This window comes from Nasonia vitripennis, chromosome 5 (genome assembly GCF_009193385.2).
Source record: "Nasonia vitripennis strain AsymCx chromosome 5, Nvit_psr_1.1, whole genome shotgun sequence".
Classification (NCBI taxonomy): domain Eukaryota; kingdom Metazoa; phylum Arthropoda; class Insecta; order Hymenoptera; family Pteromalidae; genus Nasonia; species Nasonia vitripennis.
The window spans coordinates 8,505,873-8,523,733 of NC_045761.1; the positions used below are offsets into that span (position 1 = coordinate 8,505,873).

General features: G+C 43.3%; 4 protein-coding genes across 16 annotated transcripts in view; 2 read left to right on the forward strand and 2 right to left on the reverse strand.

Annotated features, from left to right (window-relative positions):
• LOC100118598 (MICAL-like protein 1) overlaps window positions 1-10,092 on the forward strand; it is a 100,011-nt gene extending 89,919 nt beyond the window's left edge. For 5 of the 13 annotated variants that reach the window (XM_032600118.1, XM_032600120.1, XM_032600117.1 and 2 more), the window contains 7 exons: window positions 258-311; window positions 6,289-7,652; window positions 7,739-7,913; window positions 7,992-8,291; window positions 8,412-8,547; window positions 9,136-9,477; window positions 9,566-10,092. In XM_032600118.1, coding sequence (XP_032456009.1) covers window positions 6,307-7,652; window positions 7,739-7,913; window positions 7,992-8,291; window positions 8,412-8,547; window positions 9,136-9,477; window positions 9,566-9,753 — 2,487 coding nt within the window. In that variant the 5' untranslated portion in view covers window positions 258-311; window positions 6,289-6,306 and the 3' untranslated portion in view covers window positions 9,754-10,092. Of the gene's footprint in view, window positions 1-24; window positions 138-257; window positions 312-926; window positions 2,327-2,856; window positions 3,153-4,594; window positions 4,935-6,288; window positions 7,653-7,738; window positions 7,914-7,991; window positions 8,292-8,411; window positions 8,548-9,135; window positions 9,478-9,565 lie in introns of those variants that run through there. The other 8 variants (XM_031932354.2, XM_031932352.2, XM_031932350.2 and 5 more) reach the window with 5 other exon arrangements.
• On the reverse strand, window positions 9,827-11,479 carry LOC100118564 (protein-lysine N-methyltransferase EEF2KMT). Its single transcript, XM_031932370.1, has 5 exons — window positions 11,220-11,479; window positions 11,003-11,134; window positions 10,736-10,930; window positions 10,152-10,662; window positions 9,827-10,059 (listed from the first exon to the last, which is right to left on the reverse strand). The coding sequence occupies exons 1-5, from the start codon at window positions 11,295-11,297 to the stop codon at window positions 9,950-9,952; spliced, it is 1,026 nt and encodes a 341-aa protein (XP_031788230.1). The 5' UTR covers window positions 11,298-11,479; the 3' UTR covers window positions 9,827-9,949.
• A 317-nt stretch (window positions 11,480-11,796) lies between these two features.
• Window positions 11,797-14,546, forward strand: LOC100680316 (inactive peptidyl-prolyl cis-trans isomerase FKBP6). The gene is made up of 7 exons (XM_003424507.4): window positions 11,797-11,939; window positions 12,446-12,515; window positions 12,593-12,833; window positions 12,909-13,372; window positions 13,455-13,646; window positions 13,724-13,835; window positions 13,908-14,546. Exons 2-7 carry the CDS (start codon window positions 12,475-12,477, stop codon window positions 14,214-14,216), a joined length of 1,359 nt encoding a protein of 452 aa, XP_003424555.1. The 5' UTR covers window positions 11,797-11,939; window positions 12,446-12,474; the 3' UTR covers window positions 14,217-14,546.
• A 519-nt stretch (window positions 14,547-15,065) lies between these two features.
• On the reverse strand, window positions 15,066-16,312 carry LOC100680135. Its single transcript, XM_003424504.4, has 3 exons — window positions 15,802-16,312; window positions 15,438-15,719; window positions 15,066-15,359 (listed from the first exon to the last, which is right to left on the reverse strand). The coding sequence occupies exons 1-3, from the start codon at window positions 15,928-15,930 to the stop codon at window positions 15,309-15,311; spliced, it is 462 nt and encodes a 153-aa protein (XP_003424552.1). The 5' UTR covers window positions 15,931-16,312; the 3' UTR covers window positions 15,066-15,308.
• Window positions 16,313-17,861: the final 1,549 nt, after the last annotated feature.

Consider the following 17,861-nt stretch of genomic DNA (forward strand, 5'->3'; position numbering starts at 1 on the left):
CGCGAAAAATTATTCCTTCTTTTGCTCTCCTGCGCGCACACGAGACAGTGTATAATACCGGGTGAGATATATAATAGCGAAATTGACGACATCGGCGAAATTCGATCGCAAAAAGACAATAAGATTATATTATACAGGTGTGTACAGGATGTAAGCCGAAATGAGCGTGTGACGACGACGACTATATATACTCATTCTCATGTTCATCAGAGGCCTTTTTCTCACACACACATGTCTTTTTTGTTTTTGTTCTCCAGGAGGATAGCTTGGACTTAATGGGGCAATATAAACCTGAAATATTCTGCTAGAAGGTAAATCGCTTTCTCGTTTATTTGCTGTATTCTCTCTCTAGCTTTGCACGCACGCACGCACGCAATACTGCACTCCTATGTTTTTATTTTTTATTTTCATCTTCCTCTCTGTCTATTATTTATATTTATACATTGTTTGCCTTCTCACTCTACTCGCTATCCGTTTCCATTAATTGCACACACACACACACTACTGTGTACACCTATAATAATACATCTCGTAGCCTTACATACGTGTGTAATTTACGTAACGCTTATGCATATTATCGTTATTTTTTCCCTGTCCCCGCACGCGCGTTCGGATAGAGCAGCTCTTTCTTTCGGTAAGCCAATAAGCCTTGCGGTCTTCGCGAGATGTTGTATAGATTTACCATAGAGAGCTCTCCCGTGCGCGCGCGAGTGTGTCAATGGAGTGTGAAGCTTTTTGTCTTGGACGATCATACTGCTACATGGTTGTAGAGCCTGACGTATAATTATGCAATTTTATAATTTAATCAACTCACTCTCGCTCTCTGTCTCTCTATCATAATGGTGTTCTTATACGGCATGACGTAGATTTATAGTTGCTGGTTAACAGGTGATTGGTCTTGCGTTATTTTTCGATGCAGTTCTCTATTTTTTTTTTTTTTTTTTTTGGCTCGACGCGTTCGATGAACGGAACGCATCGATTAATTCACACTTTCTCACGGTGTGCGTATGATGCAAGTGGTTGGTTTTGCGTAACAATGAAAATTAACCGTTCTGCTGTACATAATAATATGCGATATTGTCTGTAATACGAATTAAAACGTATGATCGTAGCGATTAAGCTTTATACGTACGCGAAACGATTGTTGTCGAGTGAGCAATCAGTAGCATAAACGCAGCAACAACAATTGAAAAAAGACTTTATCGAAATTACCGGCAATTGAATTCATACGCTCTCGCGTTCGGCGAATCGTTCGCGAGCTCCTTTTTCTGGGACAGGCTAATCAAGCGACGTCGCGGCGCAATTTCGCTTAATGAAACCCGATATGCGCCGCGCGCGAAAATCCTCGATTTTAAACCGTCGGTTTTCATCCAATTGGGCACGTACGCGCGCGGATATAATTTCGAGCTCGTCCCTGTATATATATATAACCAAAACGTTCGGTTACGCAACATAAACGCTGCAGCCTAGTCTGCGTAGGTCACACGCGGTCGTTGATAATCGTAGAGGGTGTAAAAACTGCGTAAAAATGAATTTCTCGATCGCTCGTGCAACTTTCGAGTCGACAAGTTTTTCGGAGAAGTATTACTCTCTCCGAGCGAAGTTTCTTCCGCTTTTCTGCGCGTCATTTTAATCGCAAAGTCCACCATATACTCGCGGCGCGTATAAATTATTCCGGATATTTTATTCATAAACTGCCGCCGAATATTCTCCGCGGATTATTCTATTCTTTTTATTGAAAATCTCGAGCCAAAGCGAAGCAAACCCCTACTCCTAGTCGAGAACAAAGTGGAAAATTGATTAGAGCCAGAATAGACTCGCGCATATAGGAGACGGATCGACAAAATCGATAGTGACACGTATTATACGCGCGGAATCGCGGAAATCGTGTCCCGGCGGCGCGTCAGTATACGGCCCGAATGTGCGCGGACGTGCGGCGCCTGTAGAAGCGGCAGCAAGTCGCCGATGGAAAAGCAGGCCAGTAGGCTAACCTGCGCCTGAGACCGAGTAGACTTTTCACCAGGAGAGCGACGAGAGAGAAAGAGAGAGAGAGATTTTCTTCGGCTCTTGCACTGCTGTTAGACTCTGTCGGTGAATGTGTCGGTATTATTACGTGTGTAATGGCTGCTGATGCCGGAGACGGATGAGGAGAACGTTTCTTGGCCGGCGTGAAGAGTTTTCGAAAAAAAAAAGGGGTATTATAAAGGGAATTTTATCAAGACGAGTAGCCGAAAAGCTGTGCGGCCGCAAGCGTATAATGCCTACACCGTCGACGATGCGCCGCGACTCGCGGCTGCGGCGAGGCATGCGTCAATTTCGCAAGCAGGTAAATTGTCCCGGAGAGAGAAAGAGAGAGAGAGAGAGAGAGAGAGAGCACATGGAACACACGACCCAACGAAATATCGATCCTCCTCTATATACACACACATCAGACCAAGGGAAGGTTGTCTCCGAGCGCGAAATCGATGGCTTTGGCTCCTTTTTACTCGCGCCGCTGAAATTTTAAATCCCGTCAACATTCCAAAAGCATCGAGGCCGTATATAAAGCGTCGCCGGACGCGATCAATTTGCGAAAGCTCGTGTATCAAAGATAAACAAAAAAAACAACGATTCCACCTGCAGCGAACATTAAGCTGGATATGAAAAGATTAGCGATGATCAGCAAAAAACACTACACGCGTACACGACAGCGTCAGCTAGTAAGTAGACTCTGCCTCGATACCGCGCCACGTAAGCGCGGCACTGATGTAGAGAAAGGGAAAGAAGAAGCGGCAAAGGTGAAAGACGCGGAGCGCATATAATTTCCGATGAGCCATCGTCGTGCGTATTCGTTAGCGCGCGCATAGCTTTTAGTCACACGCGCGCCTTCCTTCGCTATATACGCATATAACGTCGGTGGCTTTGTTTTCTGTATATGTATACCATTTGGCCAAGCCCTTTTTTTCTCTTTCAATCCGTTCGAGGATTTCACCTCGAGCCTGTATACCGACGTGACTTGGGACAGTTCCAGCCGAGATACCGAGAGGGAAATTTGCTCTTTCGATACGTCGCTGACACGTGAAAATTTTCAATATAGTCGCTGCGACGATTTCTATCTTTACTGCACAGACGCGAGATTCGACGACGATATCGAGGAGAGGTTAACGTGCAGTGTACGTATAAGCTCTGACGTAATGTTTATATTTAGTGTGTGTGTGTGTGTGCGTGTCGCTGGTGTGGTGCGCGTTTCGGCTTCAAGATTACGAGATTAAGTGTAGAGCGTCTGTTTAATTCGAGACGAAGTCGAAATTAGCATAATACGGGAGATCATTGTGAATCGAGCCTGACAGGCGCGATGGAATCGTTGCGCTTTTCCTCCTCGTTGTAATTTGTAACGCGAGGTGACATCGAGTATTGCGATTATCTTGTCAGCTGTAGACCGGAGTAGAGGCTCCAGACGAATTATATCGATCGATTCGATTTTATTAACGAATTATACAGATCGTACAATACAGAAAATACGAGCTCGTTCGTTAGTGCGGAGCTCCGTCGACTCAGCGCGTCCGCCGTCGTCGTAAAGCGACGTGACGCAATATTCGCACGAGAAATTCAATGCTTCAATAACCATTTCCTTTTATTATGCGCGTAATCTAGCTCGAGTAGCGCGAGTGAGAGAGAGAGAGAGAGAGATAGCGTAAAACGAGAACGTTCACAATTCCTCGCGTCGTATACGTATACGTAAAATCGCGCGCGTCTCTCGTTCGCAGCGTGAGAATCGACGAAATAAAAGCCAAAAAAAATAATAATAATAATATTTCGCCTATATAACAAAATAGAAATTCGAATTTATACAAGGTCTAAGTATAGCTAATCCCGGCTTAAACGGAGAAGCGCGTCTCGCTATTTATAGCTTATAATCCGGGCGCATTACCGCACCGCGATGTATATATAACGAGAAGTGCGCGCAGGGGCCATTACACGCGCTTTAATTAACGCGCGCGCAAGAGAGAGAGAGTCGATTTTCGTGCGAGCGGGAAAATCGCGACGCTCTTTTTGTTTTCTTCACCGAGGCGCGCGATGGTCGACGGAATCTTTAACGGCCGCCGCCGAGAGAGGCGACTTTCGCATAAATTATCGCGTCGCCTGCTGCTGCGGATTTTTACCGTATTTTCGAATAATCAAGGCTAGACGCTCAGGTCGCCGCTCGGAAATTTATTATTCGACCCCGTTGAGTTTGTTTTTTTTTTTTTTGCGCGCGCGCGTGTACCGTAATTTTTACGAGGATGATGTATTAATCTCGTTATAACGACGTTGCGACGCCGCTTAGCGGCTTATTCTAAGAATTAAAATCTGTCATGAAATACTGAGTAAAAAAAAGCGCATCTCCAAGAACCTCATCGAGCTGCTCAACTACGCCCACGCACAGCCGTCAATAGCCGCTAATTCCCTCGCGCCCTCGCGCGCTAATTGAACCGCAGCGCGCTTCATACCTATCAGCCTGCATCGTTATACACAACGCGCGCGCAAGTATACTATCCCACGCATACTTTGTCTTATCTCGTCTCGCAGAGCGGCGGCGGTGGCGGCGACGGCGGCGACAGCAGCAGCGCCTCAGAGCGGCAGACTCGGCCGATCAGCTGGGCTTTTATACGCGCGCAGCTCGTTTAGTTAGTTGCGCTGGCCGCGGCCACCCGGACCGATCGCGTTCAGTCTCACTCAGCCGCAGTATAGGTAGCTCTATTTTCGTAACAATGTCGGGGCTGCTTGAGCAGTCGAAGAAGAGCGACGTCGTGGTGCTGCGCATCGACGAGGATGAGCTCATGCGGAGAAGCAGGAGGGCCAGCAGCGTCGAGCTCGAGGAGAAGAGGTTACCGGCGCTGACCAGGAGAGCTAGCTTAGATCACCTCGCGAGGCGGGAGAAGATGACCGACGACGAGAGCATCGTTGCCGAACTGGTGCTTATTGTTATTTTCGACGCTACGCGTGGCTGACGTGTCGCCGAGAGATACACACTGCAGGATGATTCACCGGCGAGAAAACGCGTTTGCGAGAGAGAGAGAGAGAGAGAGAGAGAGAGAGAGAGAGAAAGAGCGCCTTGTGTGCGGCGATATTGTTGTGCGGCAAAGTGCTAACGGGAGGTGTGACTTTGCGTTCGCGGGTCTCTAATTGGACCGGACTGTCGCGCTTTGTAATAATAATCGTGTGTCTGTCGACTATTTTTTCGTTCTTCGCTCGCAAGTGCCGCGCGCTATCGAGGCGAGTGTTAGATAACGCGAATTGCCGCTTCCTCGCGCGAACTCGTCTTTTTCAAGACCGACTTCGTTGCTTCTTCCGCAGTGTGTGTGTGTGTGTGTGTGTGTGTATTACTTATATGCTTGCGCGCGCGCGCGCGCTCGAGCGGAAACAAAAACTTTCCTGGGCGGCTCATCGCGCGCTATCTCCGTGTGTAGAAACCGGTAGTGGAAAGAGCACTTTTCTAAAAATACACTGCACTCGCCTGTCACGGCGCGTGGATATTCGAACGCCGGCCCTGTAGTTCCGTTTTTAAATATATGCATATTAGACGTTCTCGATTACTGATGGATTTTCCAAAGCGATAAAACAAACTTATATCTCAGCGACACACATTGATTGTCATAGTCTTGAATCACGAGTTTATTTAGAGATATTGCGCTCGGCGACAGTATACACTTATCCAGACTCGGTGCATGTAAACACTCCGAGGACGCGCAATAATCGGCCCGTATCTTTCCGCGTCGCTAAGCGCCGAGAGAGCGAAAGAAATTCATTTCGATCGCTGTCCCAAAAAAGACCTATGACCTTGGATATACTACTGCACTCGGAGACAGTTTATGTTGCGTAACGTTCCGGGCTTTTATCTCCGATGGGTGCGAGCTCGGACGCGCGCGAAAGATTTTCGAACGATCGAGATCTGTTTAGACGGAGGAGCTTAATGAACGCACGGTATGTAGAGCCGTTAATTAAAAGCTCGAACGCTTTTGAGCTATGCGGGCGTGGATAGCGCGTGGAAATATAGGACAAGTTCAGGAGTGTATTACGCACGATTTACTTTACTTCTCGGGAAAGTCGAAAGTCTTTTTTTTTTTTTTTTTTTTTGTTATATATTGTTGTGTGTTTACGCTTGCTCGACAAGTGCATGCGAGTTACGCACTGAAAACTGCGCGAGAGAGACTCGTCGGCCGTGACGATTAGCACCGATCCTCCGCTGGAAAGGCGTCAACGAATCATCAATAGCGTAATCGTATAGGCGCGAACGATAAAACTAATCTCTTTCCCGCCAACCAACAGGTGAGCTCGCGTTTGGGTATGCGGAGGGAGCCGTGCGCCAGCTGCGGGCTGCCGGTATTCCTCGCGGAGAAGCTCGTGGTCTCTCGCAGCGTCTACCATCGGAGCTGCTTCCGATGCGCGCGTTGCCGTCACCAGCTGACACCGGGCAACTACTACGAGACGGAGGACGGCCAGTACTGCTGCGAGGCCTGTCCCATCGACGAGCACGACCACGCCAGCCACGAGCTCAGCCCTACCGCCAACGACACCACCACCACCACGACGCAGACCCAACTCACCAGCCATCGCGAGCTAACCACCGACGACCTTCCAGAGCAGCAGAATATCACACCCACGACCACCACCACCACCACCACCACCACTAACATTTCCATCAGTGCTGACACGCAGCAGCAGCAGCAGCTCGATTCCATCAACAGCCTGGCGTCCGACTCGGATCAGCAGCAGGCGGCGGCCGTACTCGAGGCGCCTCTCAGCGACGAGGAGAAGAGCAAGAGACGCAGCCTCGAGCGCTCGGTCGACCGACTGCTCCAGGCGCAGCGCGAGAAGCTCGAATTCGTCGCCAGTCACCTCCTGACCGACAACAACACGGCCGACGAGCAGAAGCTCCAGCACCTGGAGCCAGCAGACGACAAGTTCGACCAGATGATCAAGCTCATCAACGAGAGGATAGACGAGCTCACGACCGACGAGCAGAAGCAGGAGCATCAGCAGCAGACTCCCCAGCAGCAGCAGAGGCGCGACGCGCGTGTACATAGCGCGCCAAACTTCAGAGACGACGAGGAGGAGACGCCGGTGCTTCGCAGGAGCAGCAGCCTGAGGAGCAGCCCCGGCGAGCATACCAAAGATCGGAGCCAGGAGCAGCCGAGGAGGCTCTCGCTCGTCCAGCGCAGGCTCAAGCTCTTCGAGCCTGACGCCCAGCCGAGCAGCCCGGCTCCAGTCGCCGCAGCAGCCGAACCCCCCAGCACTAGCCTAGCAGAGCCCCCGCCCGCCCCAGTAGCACCTGTAGTAGAACGAGTCCCCGGCGACGACGACAAGCACGACGTTGTTAATAGCAGTAGTCCCACGGACGAGCAGGACTACCCCGAGGACCTCAACCCCTTCGCCAGCGACGACGACGAAGAGGAGGTGAAGGAGGAGAAGAAGAAGCCGACGTCGACCAATCCCTTCGGCAGCGACGACGACGAGGCGGAGGAAGAGCAGCAAGCCCCGCCGAAGCCACAGGCCAGAAGCCGCGCGCCCAAGAAGCGACTCCTCGAGGCGCCGCAGATCAACCTCAACCCCTTCTGGAGCGACGACGAGGAACCCCAGAGCGACGAGCCCGAGCTCAGGTCGACCCCCGTGCCCAAACCCAGGACTCTCAGGTACGCTCGCTAAGCTCGAGTACATTCTCAAACGATGAATCCAGTTCGCACGATCGTCGTCATTTATACCGATTCGCTCTTTCCAGACACTCGCACCTCGAGCCCAGGTCGAACCTGACCAGCAGCAGCATCCACTCGTCCAACACGTCGATAGCGAGCTCCTGCTCGACCATCACGCCGGGTGGCACCTACCGCAAGAAGAAGCCTGCCCCGCCACCGCCGCTGCTCAACGCGAGCACGCCCACGAAATCGCCCAACCCCGTGAGTAGCGACGCGACGAGCAAAACGTTGAGCACGTGTACTTGCACGATCGAGGCAACTAATCGACGCGTCTTTCAGAGCCTGTCGCCCCGACTGACGCCCAGGACGAGAAAGTCGAAACCCGCACCGCCCCCGCCGATGCCAGCGGCAGCCTCGACTCCGAGACAAGACGAGCAGCCCGTCGCCCTCAGGCATCCTCCCGACAACGAACAGCAACACGTCTGGGACGAGGAGAAGCTAAGCAAGGACGAAGCGAACCGCACGACCCAAAGCCTGTCGTGCGTCGAGCCGTCGTATCAGCTCGACAAGAGCCTCGACGGCAAGTGGAAGCGAAAGAAGGGCCCCGCGCCCGCCCGACCTATGCCCCTCAGGCGAAAAGTGAGTTTCCTCCTCTCGCTAAAGAAGAAACTCTTCTGAATTTTCCTATAGCCTCCTATTTAAATCCTCGTTGTGTACATTTATACTCACGGCTGACTATGTGACTCTTTGCGCCAACAGATCAAAGTTATGTCGATGAAAGACGTTAAGCTAGAGCTCGATCAGATCGAGATGCAGCAGCAGGGCCTCGAGAGGCAGGGCGTGCGATTAGAGCAGATTATTAGGGACAAGTGCGAGTCGGGCACTGCTAGCGAAGGTAAACGAGCAGCGTTGTTGCTGCCTCGATTTTACGTGATTGTTATTATGCCTTTACTACTTTGTATAAGCGATCAAAACACTACTCTGTCAATTGTGTACGATAATAAATATTTAATCTTGCGACTCTTTCTCTATGCGTCTCTTTACTTCCTGTGTCCAACCCTCGAATAGCACATTTCACACTCACTCGGTATATTTTTATAAGTCATTGCAAAGCTATGTGTAGTTTTTTTTCCTCTCACGCACTCGTCGCGAGTGCCCGTTCCGTTTTTGTTTTTATCTCTCAGTCGATGCGATCGATTCCGATTGTTATCGGCAACCGCCCCCTTATCTATGACTAAAATCCAGGAATTTCCTTATCCAATTCGTAGCGGAGCATTACGAATCGATCTGCATTTTTTCACAAACTCGAAAGCGCACAAACGTCAATTTCATTGATGGCCGCGCATCGCGATTCTCAATTCGATTGGTTTTTCATCATGTGCTATTTTTGGGTCTGACACTATACGTTTCGATCGCTTATACCGAGAAAACGCCAATGTGTATTTGTTTGTTTTTAAACGTCTCCTTTTTCTTGATCTTTCAGATACCAGTTTAGGATTAGACGTCGAGGAACTTGTTTTAGAACTGTTCGCACTGGTGAACGAAAAAAACGAACTCTTCCGAAGGCAAGCGGAACTGATGCTGCTGAGAAGGCAGCAGAGGTTGGAGGAAGAGCACGCCGATATCGAGTATCAAGTAAGGTGCCTTATAACTCAGCCAGAAGCTACTAAGACGGACTTTGACAAGCAGCGGGAGGAGACTTTGATTCAGAGGTTGGTGGAGATAGTGGAGAGGCGGAACGAAATTGTCGAATGCCTCGAAATGGATCGCAGAAGAGAAATCGAGGAAGATCGCAGCATTCACAGGGAAATGGATTTATATGCTGGTAAATTGACGAAGTCGATATTTCTTCCGGAACGTATGGCAATACTAGAGCGGCATAGCAGTAACCATGAATTATTTCAACATTACAGCCAGGAGCAAAACTGACCATGTCAACATGACTGATGAATCTCGTCGCTCATCCAAATTGAAAAAGGGAAAGATCAAGGAGAAAATAAAGGAGAAAAAGTCCAAGAAGAGCAACAAGAAAGATGCTGACAAAGACGTGGACGAAACCGAAGCGAAACTCAAGCGCCATAGTTTAAGAAAGTGGTTTTGAACAAGTGCATTTCGTCTAAAGCTACTGAAAGTGCATTTTCATTGAATATACTAAATAACGTTATAAGTCAATGTTTAATACTTTTATAAATATTTTTTTATGCCAGATAAGATATTTAAATTAGCATAGAAAATTAAGTCTATCAATAATAAAAACAAAAGAAGGTATTTTATACGTTTATAAATCGATCAGTGATTCATTTACTTTGCCTTGAAATTTTCAACATCCTTATTGGCGTCTCTTCGGACTGTATAAATATCTGTAGCGTCGACGTTGTTTCTTCTTCATATGCGAGATCGTATTTATCTGTAAAATAAAATATACATCCATTAAAGACTGTTCGAGAAAATTTCTTTTGTGCATATAACAAAAGTTTGCTAACAAAAACTAATATTTACCAAGAATGTTCAGAAAGTCTAACAATGTCGATTCATTTCTAACGGTCGCCGCTATAATTGCGTAATTAACAGCCTTACGAATTAAATGTTTCAAGCCTCGCGCCAAGGCGTCAAATGTACTATTATCGTACAATACATCAGCAGCGATTACCACGTCGATTCCCACCTGTTCCGCTTTTGATTCGTCAATTTCTTCCCATTTCAAATTTATTACTTTGACCTTTACTTCCTTGTCCTTATCAGTTGTAACCTTTTTAAATTCTATCCTATCGTTTGACAAGACTTCTTTCCACGAACGCTCGTTATCTTTTCGCAAAAGATTTAAACGTACGTTCTCTTCTAATGTCTTTAAAACTGTTGGATGACAGTCTGAAAAATAATACATTTTTGGTGCAGAAAAATTGACGACTGTGAGCCCAGTCAAACCAACACCCGATCCTAGTTCTAGTACTTTTTTCCCTTCGATCTCTTGTTTATTTGTAATGCACCATTCAGCTAAATGATAAGCAGCCTGTTTAAAATTGAAAAAATTACTATGCTTTTATCCAACAAATTTTATGGCAATTACTTAATAGTAAATTCACCTTCCAACTACATAATCCTGTGGTACCTTCCGATATTATGTTTGTACTTTCCTTAATGCTAAGAATACCACTATCTCCTTCATTGCTCAAAAGGAAATGCCGAAAATGCATAGAAGCTTGTTCATCTGGACAAGCAATTGTTTCACAGTAAGTATTGTAAACATCATCATCTATTTCTATTCCACTTTGTTCCAACTGAAAGTAAGAACGCATGATTTATCTCATTTCCAAATTAGATATTTTTTTTATTCAACTACTAAGCCTCACCTTATTGATGAATGTTTTTAAGAAAGCTTTTTTGTATGATTGCTTAATCGGGTACTTTGAAATAAGTTCACTATTTACAGTAACATCTAGAATCTTTTTCTGTATGTTTACATCAAGTTCATTTACACAATTCTGGAATTCAAAAAGAATTTGTTCAACGGAGCATTCGAAAAATAAAGTTTTTAGATAAGGTTATTATTTTACAAAGTATGCTTACGGGCCATTTAAATTTATTGAGAGGCGTACAACAAAGAAATTGCTTTCTTAAAAATGCCACACTTTTGCAATCGTCCATATTGTTTACTTTGAACAATTATGCATATAGTTAAAAGCTGCATTAAGTTTCTAGTAGCAATAAATACTATCGTTAATAATACATAACATCAGAATTATAAAAAATAAATTTTTTACAAAAACTAATAAGAATCTACGTCAAGAGGCACGCATCGTGTTTATTTCTATTTTGAGGTTAAGTCAAACCGCAAAAAAAAATATATATATATATATATGCGCGGTATAGTAGCAGAAGACATTGCGAAATGCGCGGGTTTTTCAAAGTACTGATTCATTAATTTTAAAAACTATTTTAAAATGCATTACTTTCAAACTATTCCAATCAAGTGAAAACGAAACCAAAACGCATGAAAAAGTAACGATAAAGCAAACTACATATTTCATTATATAAAAAAAGTTATAGCGTAGACTTTGTGAGCTTCGGTCAGCTATGGCTGCTCGTATACACTCAGAACAAAAAATACGTTTGCTCATAGCGAGTCGCTTACAAATGATTCTATACCTATATAGTCAGCATAACATCAGTATCTGCCTATTCGCCGGCAAGCAAAGACGTGCAGGCAGTAGGTATAGGAATCGCAGCAGAAGCCGTCAGCAAAGCTCTGATAATAACCGACGTCGAGGCGCTTGTCTCATATTTACGGTAAAAAAATTTAATTATTTAGTACGACATAAAAAAGCGTTGTCAAACTTCTTATATTACACGAAGACGTTATCCAAAGCTGTTGTTTAACCTAAAAGAATCATTTAACTTTATTTAAGTCCGGTAAATGTGCTTATTTGAATATTTTATATATATATATATATATATAAAAATACATGATTAAATCGTCGACATCAATGCAGACGCGTTGTCGAACGTTTGTGACATTTCTGATCAGACCATGCTTCTAACAATTTATACATCTTTTTTTAAAAATCAACTCTTGCATATTATTCTTGAATATTCAAAGCACAAAGTGAAAAAATGCACGCACAACAGTTTTATATCTTCTGGCTTCTCGCTATTTCTCGGAAATGTAAACACGGCGATAAGTATATATATAAATATACCTGAACTTGTGCACACCATAATAAACGCTAGTCGCCGCGACACCACGTGTTGCTTTGTTAGACCTTGAAACTGTAGTGTGGACGTCTTGTTTACAGATATCAAAAACAGTATTTTAAACGACAAAATGACCACAGTCATTAAAGCTGGCGAGGGCTTTACCGTTGAGTAAGTTGACTGCTTAATTTTTTTAAATTTTAGTTCATATACAGACTAACTGACCTGATTCACTCTCTTTATTTTAGCCAAGTGTTAAACAGCAATGGGTTCACTCTGGATACAACTGACTTTATCGATTTGCTGGAGGACGATGATGATCTTGATTATTCAAAGTCAGTCAAGTTAAACAATCAAGAGATGTTGAGGCTTCTGAATTTGGAAGATGAAAATGACGATACTAATAAAGAACCAGAAAATATATCTTTCATCGGAATAGCATTCGACACTCTTAAACCCAAAATGCAAAGTGTGTATGGAGATGGCGAGGTTGGTAACCTGAACTATATTGGCTTGAATCATTTTTAAAGCATCATACATACAGTTCTTCATTTTTTGTTTTAGATTTTAAAACTCATAAAAAAAGAGGGAATTGGTGAGGTCATCCCTAAAGATGCACAAGCTACTGTAGAGTATGTTGGTTACTTTGAGTTTCAAGATGAACCTTTTGATTCCACACTCTTCCATCGTGAAAAACGAGCTACTTTGAATTTGGGAAAGGGAGGAATGATAGAAGGCCTTGAAATTGCAATCAGTACTATGCGCAAATATGAAAAGGCTATATTCATCATTCAGCCTCATTTGGCATATGGAAAATTGGGTTGTTTACCAAGGATTCCACCAGATTCTGAAGTATTGTTCAAGATAGAACTCATTGACTTTCTTGATAATGGTTCTGCTGAACTGTACGATGAATTGAGCAATGAAGATAAAAGGAAATTCTCCAAAACTGAAAAAATAATCCGTGATTTAATGAACACAGGACAGGACAGGTTTAAGAGGCAGAAGATTAAACAAGCTATACGAGAGTTAGTACTGACTATTTTGTTATAACTGCATGTTATTGAAATATTAAATTAGTTTATTTAATTTCTTTGTATTTTCACTTAGTTACAACAAAGCAATAGACTGTTTGGAATCAGCACGTTTAGAAAATGATGAAGAAGAAAAAAAAATGAACACTTTATTATCCAGGGCACTTACTAATCTCACAGTGTGTTACAACAAAGTAAACAAGCCCAAACTTGCCTGTTCAGCATTTCAAAGATTGCCAAATGAACCAACTGGCAAAGCACATTTCCAGTAAGCATAAAATACTACACAATTACTTTTTTTTAATATTTCATAAAATTAATCAAAAATTTAAAATGTTTAAAAAGGTATGGAAAAGCCTTGGCTCAATTGGGTGATTATGATAAAGCTATGGAATCTCTGTTAAAAGCTCAAGCACTTGTACCCGAGTGCGAGGAAATACGTATACAAATTCAAGAGGTTTAGTAATATTTCGTAATTCATTTGCATTTAATTTTACTTCTTTTATTTATTCTCAACTTTTTGTTATAGGTTGAAGTACATAGACGAAAATACCTGGAATTCTCCAAACGATTTGCTCAAAACTCTTTGAGGATGGTCGAAGATAAAAGTAAAAACATGGATGAATTCGAGAAAGTTATTGCAGATATGTGCGACTATTTCATTAAAGATAATAGCGCATTAAAATCCAAACTTCCTTCTGGTCTATCATCGCAAGAACTAGAATGTGTTCGTCGATTAGCGGCTTCACGCGATTTATCAATAACTAAACAGAACAGACTAGGCGTTGAATCTTTGTTTTTGACAAAGAAAACTTATTATTACAAAGATTCAATGTAAAAATGTTTGACCTACAATCTAGTTGTGTAATCTTTAAAAACGAACTTAGTTAAAATTTCACACTTTTAGAAAATAATCTAGGATTACTTTGTACCAAACATTAAGTATAAGGATACGATACATCTAGATTAATAACAAAATCTCAGAGATGTCACTACTGTGATTACAGAGTTAATGTGAAAAACTTGAATTAAAAATACTTTTAGAATTTTCTATGTAAGCTTATTGTATTAAGTACAATAAAAGTATTTTTCTATCTGTATGAAGTACAAGACTTCAGTTGTAATACGCTAAACGCACATTTTTCCAATAAAACTCATTACTATTAAATTTATTGTTATTCCTACATTACGCCGTTCTATTCTTCTTCAACAATTCGTGCAACAATTAGCCTAATAGCTCTCGGCCACGGTGCAAGATAGAAAGCTGTAATTTGAAGAATGGGGGGGTGGGGGTAAAAATTAATCATCTCTCTATCTTCCACCGTGCCCTAATGAGCGCCTCATCCCTCCCTATCTTTTTGTAACAACAGTGTTGAAGTGGTGCCAGAAATCGGTCCTTTTTCTGCCATGTTTTTTCTCACGCGCGTAGAATTTGAGGGCAAAATTATAAGAACATACAAACCTGTGGATCGTGCATCATTTGACATTTTCATGCGATCATTTGTTTATTTTTCTCGATTTAAAGTGGGGATATAAGATTTGAATAACTTAAAAATCAAATTAGTAATAATAATGATATTTTATTAGTAATTAAAACGTAATAAAAAAGTTTTTTGTACAATATTTTAAATAGAACCTGCCATTTGTAGCATCCATTGTAATTTTAAAATAGAAATGATTTACAAAATTCCTAATAAACTACAACATTTTGGTTCTTTCAATTGATATTCACACTATATGCACGTGGTTGCATATACAAATAAATTAACTATACAGTTCTATAGCTATCAATGATTGCTTTACAAATTCATTTAAAAAAAAGGAGTCCATTATTGCTTGCTGATTAGATCGAATTTTTTCGGCACAATCGATGATCATAAAATCTTTCCTCTTGAGTAAGTTTTAAAAATGACAATGAACTAATTAGCGTTCATGTCAGTTTCCAATCCGATATGTCGTCGATTAAATTTTCTGCCCAGACCTGTAAAATAAATACAATAGGATATAATGAAAATGTAAACTCTTTGACATATGTGCATTTAAAATTGAGTGAACTCACGTCGACGTAAGAATTATCCTCTTCATAAATCTCGAACTTTTCTTCTTCAACAACTGGTCTATTTAAGATGATCGCGTTTTGAACTTTAGAAATCAAATTCCATAAAGATTTATTCAAATACTCCTTGACCTCACAACTAGCGTCGGACAACAACTCAACAGTTTTATTCAGATGATCATGCGCCTTTGAAAGCAGCTCCTCATACCTTAGATTCATCTCCGCTGTCCTGTAGAAGACGAACAAGAACTCCTTCGAAAGTTGTTCTGCTGCGGCCAAGTAAATCTGCAAAATTTTCATATATATTCTAGTTAGATCAATCGCATGGATTATCGACAAAAAATACGTATTTTGACTTATACTTTACCTTTCCCCTCATCCAGCACGCCATTACGCATTCCATCGAATTCAAACAAGACAGAGCTTGTTCGTACTCTCCCCTATCTGCCAATGCTTGACAGGTTGACAGTATACTTTCCAGCGATTCTCCGTCCATTGTTGTGATGTTTCGTTTAAAGAATTGTTTTTTCGAGGCACTAGTGGTGTACAAACTTGTGTAGATTTGTACTTGATGTCACTCGAACAACGCTCAGCGTGCACGTGTTATTGTTTATTTTATATCAACAAGCGTATCAAAATAAATAATACACTGCGGGTGCTTGGCACAGGACGGTCGATGAAAATTTTATAAAAACGATAGCGTCGTTCTTTAAAACACTTGTAAGATGCGGCAACAACACAACACGCAACTGCCACAGCCAAGCTAAACTCCGAAACTCCTATAGGTATACTAGCTGTTCTACCGCTCAGCGTCGACTGCTGTAGACCGTGCACAGTACGATGTGACTCCGTGATCTCTAAGGGAAGAACTGACGCTGTCTGCACGACCTCTGGCGGATTCGAATCAGGAAGTGGGGGCGGGAAGGGGTGGGAAGGGGACAGGTCATATACCTACCTACCTACTTTCGAGAAATTCTGCATTGTTTTGAAGTTAAGCTCTTGGCCGCCAATAAAGCGCAGGTATATTATGCACATATATATAGACGATCGAGGGGGGGGGGGGGAGGGGAGTAACGGAGTCACGTATACTTATGGTCATAAAACTTTCACGTTGTAAAAATTACTGCTTCTGGGCGTATTCCGAAACTCGGGCGCCCAGTGCAAAACCGTTCCGAAATTCGCCTTGTTAAGTATCCATTGGCGCCAGGAAGTACGTGTAAAATCAAATGGTGTGGAGACGTTAAGAAGCCTGAGTATTCAAATTGATTATGTTTCGTCGACCGAGCTATTCGGTAATGGAAACAAACTGGGTTTTGCGTTTATTCGACTGCAGGTTGCTTGACGTTCTCTCGTTCTGGAGCATCTTCCCTCGCTTTCTCCCTCCTCGATAGTGCTTTGAGGCCCTGGGGGAGGGTGCGCATGGGTGGCTGGAGTGGTGGAAAGGTCCGTCGCAAAGCCGGCGGGAAACGCGCGCGCGTTGACCTGGCCCTGCTGTGCTGCTGCTCTCCCCGCGCAGTTGGACGGCGTTGGGATTTCCTTGGCTTGGGTCTCTGTTTTATGGCTGCTTATGCTTTTCTCCGTTCCACGCTTTTACTGACCCATAGCCGCCTGAGAGACGATTGATAATCCTACATTCTATACGCTTCTCTATAGGGCTTGCCGAGTTTTCGAGTCGACGCTTTTGTAATGTGAGTTTGAAATTCGCGTGTCGCGCCTAATGTGAGAGTCGCGAGTTATATCCGCGATTTTAATGGTGGCGTCCTATTCGGTATGTTACAGTCTGAGAGAGAGAGAGAGACAGAAAACACGGGCGCCCCGAGTTTCGGAACACGCTGTCTGTTTCTGTATTGCTAATTGACCTATTTTATTCACAACAAATAAGGAGTTTGATTAAATTGGTGTCTGCTGAATTTACTGTACTTATTATCATTGCTCAACATCGTTTCTTTTAATACATTATGCGATTAAAAATGAATTAGCGACTCAGAATTTTCCTTTTTCAAATTTCGCGCGTTCTCTTTCGACACTGCCCGAGTAGAAATTGTATATACGGCATGCTGGATTTGTAATCCGGACATTATCCGATTTTTTAAGTTTGGCCCTTAAACGGCACGTAATGGGGCGCAAATCCGGGCCATATACGGCAAACTGTGACCGGACCACTGCCGGAATATCACCTGAAAATGTGTTTCCCCACCAAAATTACTACTTTACATAAGCTCAAAAAATAGTCACTATTAATTTTATAATAAATTGTAAGAAAATTAAAAAGTCGCAATTTTCGTATATAACATTACGCTTACAGACGATTTTTTACATTTTGTTATACTTTTTTACGTATTGTTACATTTGTCATTTCAAAGAAGAGACCCCCATGAAATCCTGGATCAATGGATTTGTAATAAATTGTAATAAAATGTAGCAAAC

Bases quoted from the DNA above. Each gene is read 5' to 3' on its own strand.
- LOC100118564 (XM_031932370.1), bottom strand. From the start codon at position 11,297: ATGGACGATTGCAAAAGTGTGGCATTTTTAAGAAAGCAATTTCTTTGT. The intron at 10,931-11,002 runs GTGAGGCTTAGT...TCTTACTTTCAG, and splicing joins TAAAAACATTCATCAATAAG to TTGGAACAAAGTGGAATAGA. The intron at 10,060-10,151 runs GTAAATATTAGT...TTTATTTTACAG, and splicing joins AGACTTTCTGAACATTCTTG to ATAAATACGATCTCGCATAT.
- LOC100680316 (XM_003424507.4), top strand. From the start codon at position 12,475: ATGACCACAGTCATTAAAGCTGGCGAGGGCTTTACCGTTGA. The intron at 12,516-12,592 runs GTAAGTTGACTG...TCTTTATTTTAG, and splicing joins GGCGAGGGCTTTACCGTTGA to CCAAGTGTTAAACAGCAATG. The intron at 12,834-12,908 runs GTTGGTAACCTG...TTTTTGTTTTAG, and splicing joins GTGTGTATGGAGATGGCGAG to ATTTTAAAACTCATAAAAAA.
- LOC100680135 (XM_003424504.4), bottom strand. From the start codon at position 15,930: ATGGACGGAGAATCGCTGGAAAGTATACTGTCAACCTGTCAAGCATTG. The intron at 15,720-15,801 runs GTAAAGTATAAG...AAAATTTTGCAG, and splicing joins CGTGCTGGATGAGGGGAAAG to ATTTACTTGGCCGCAGCAGA. The intron at 15,360-15,437 runs GTGAGTTCACTC...TTTATTTTACAG, and splicing joins AGGATAATTCTTACGTCGAC to GTCTGGGCAGAAAATTTAAT.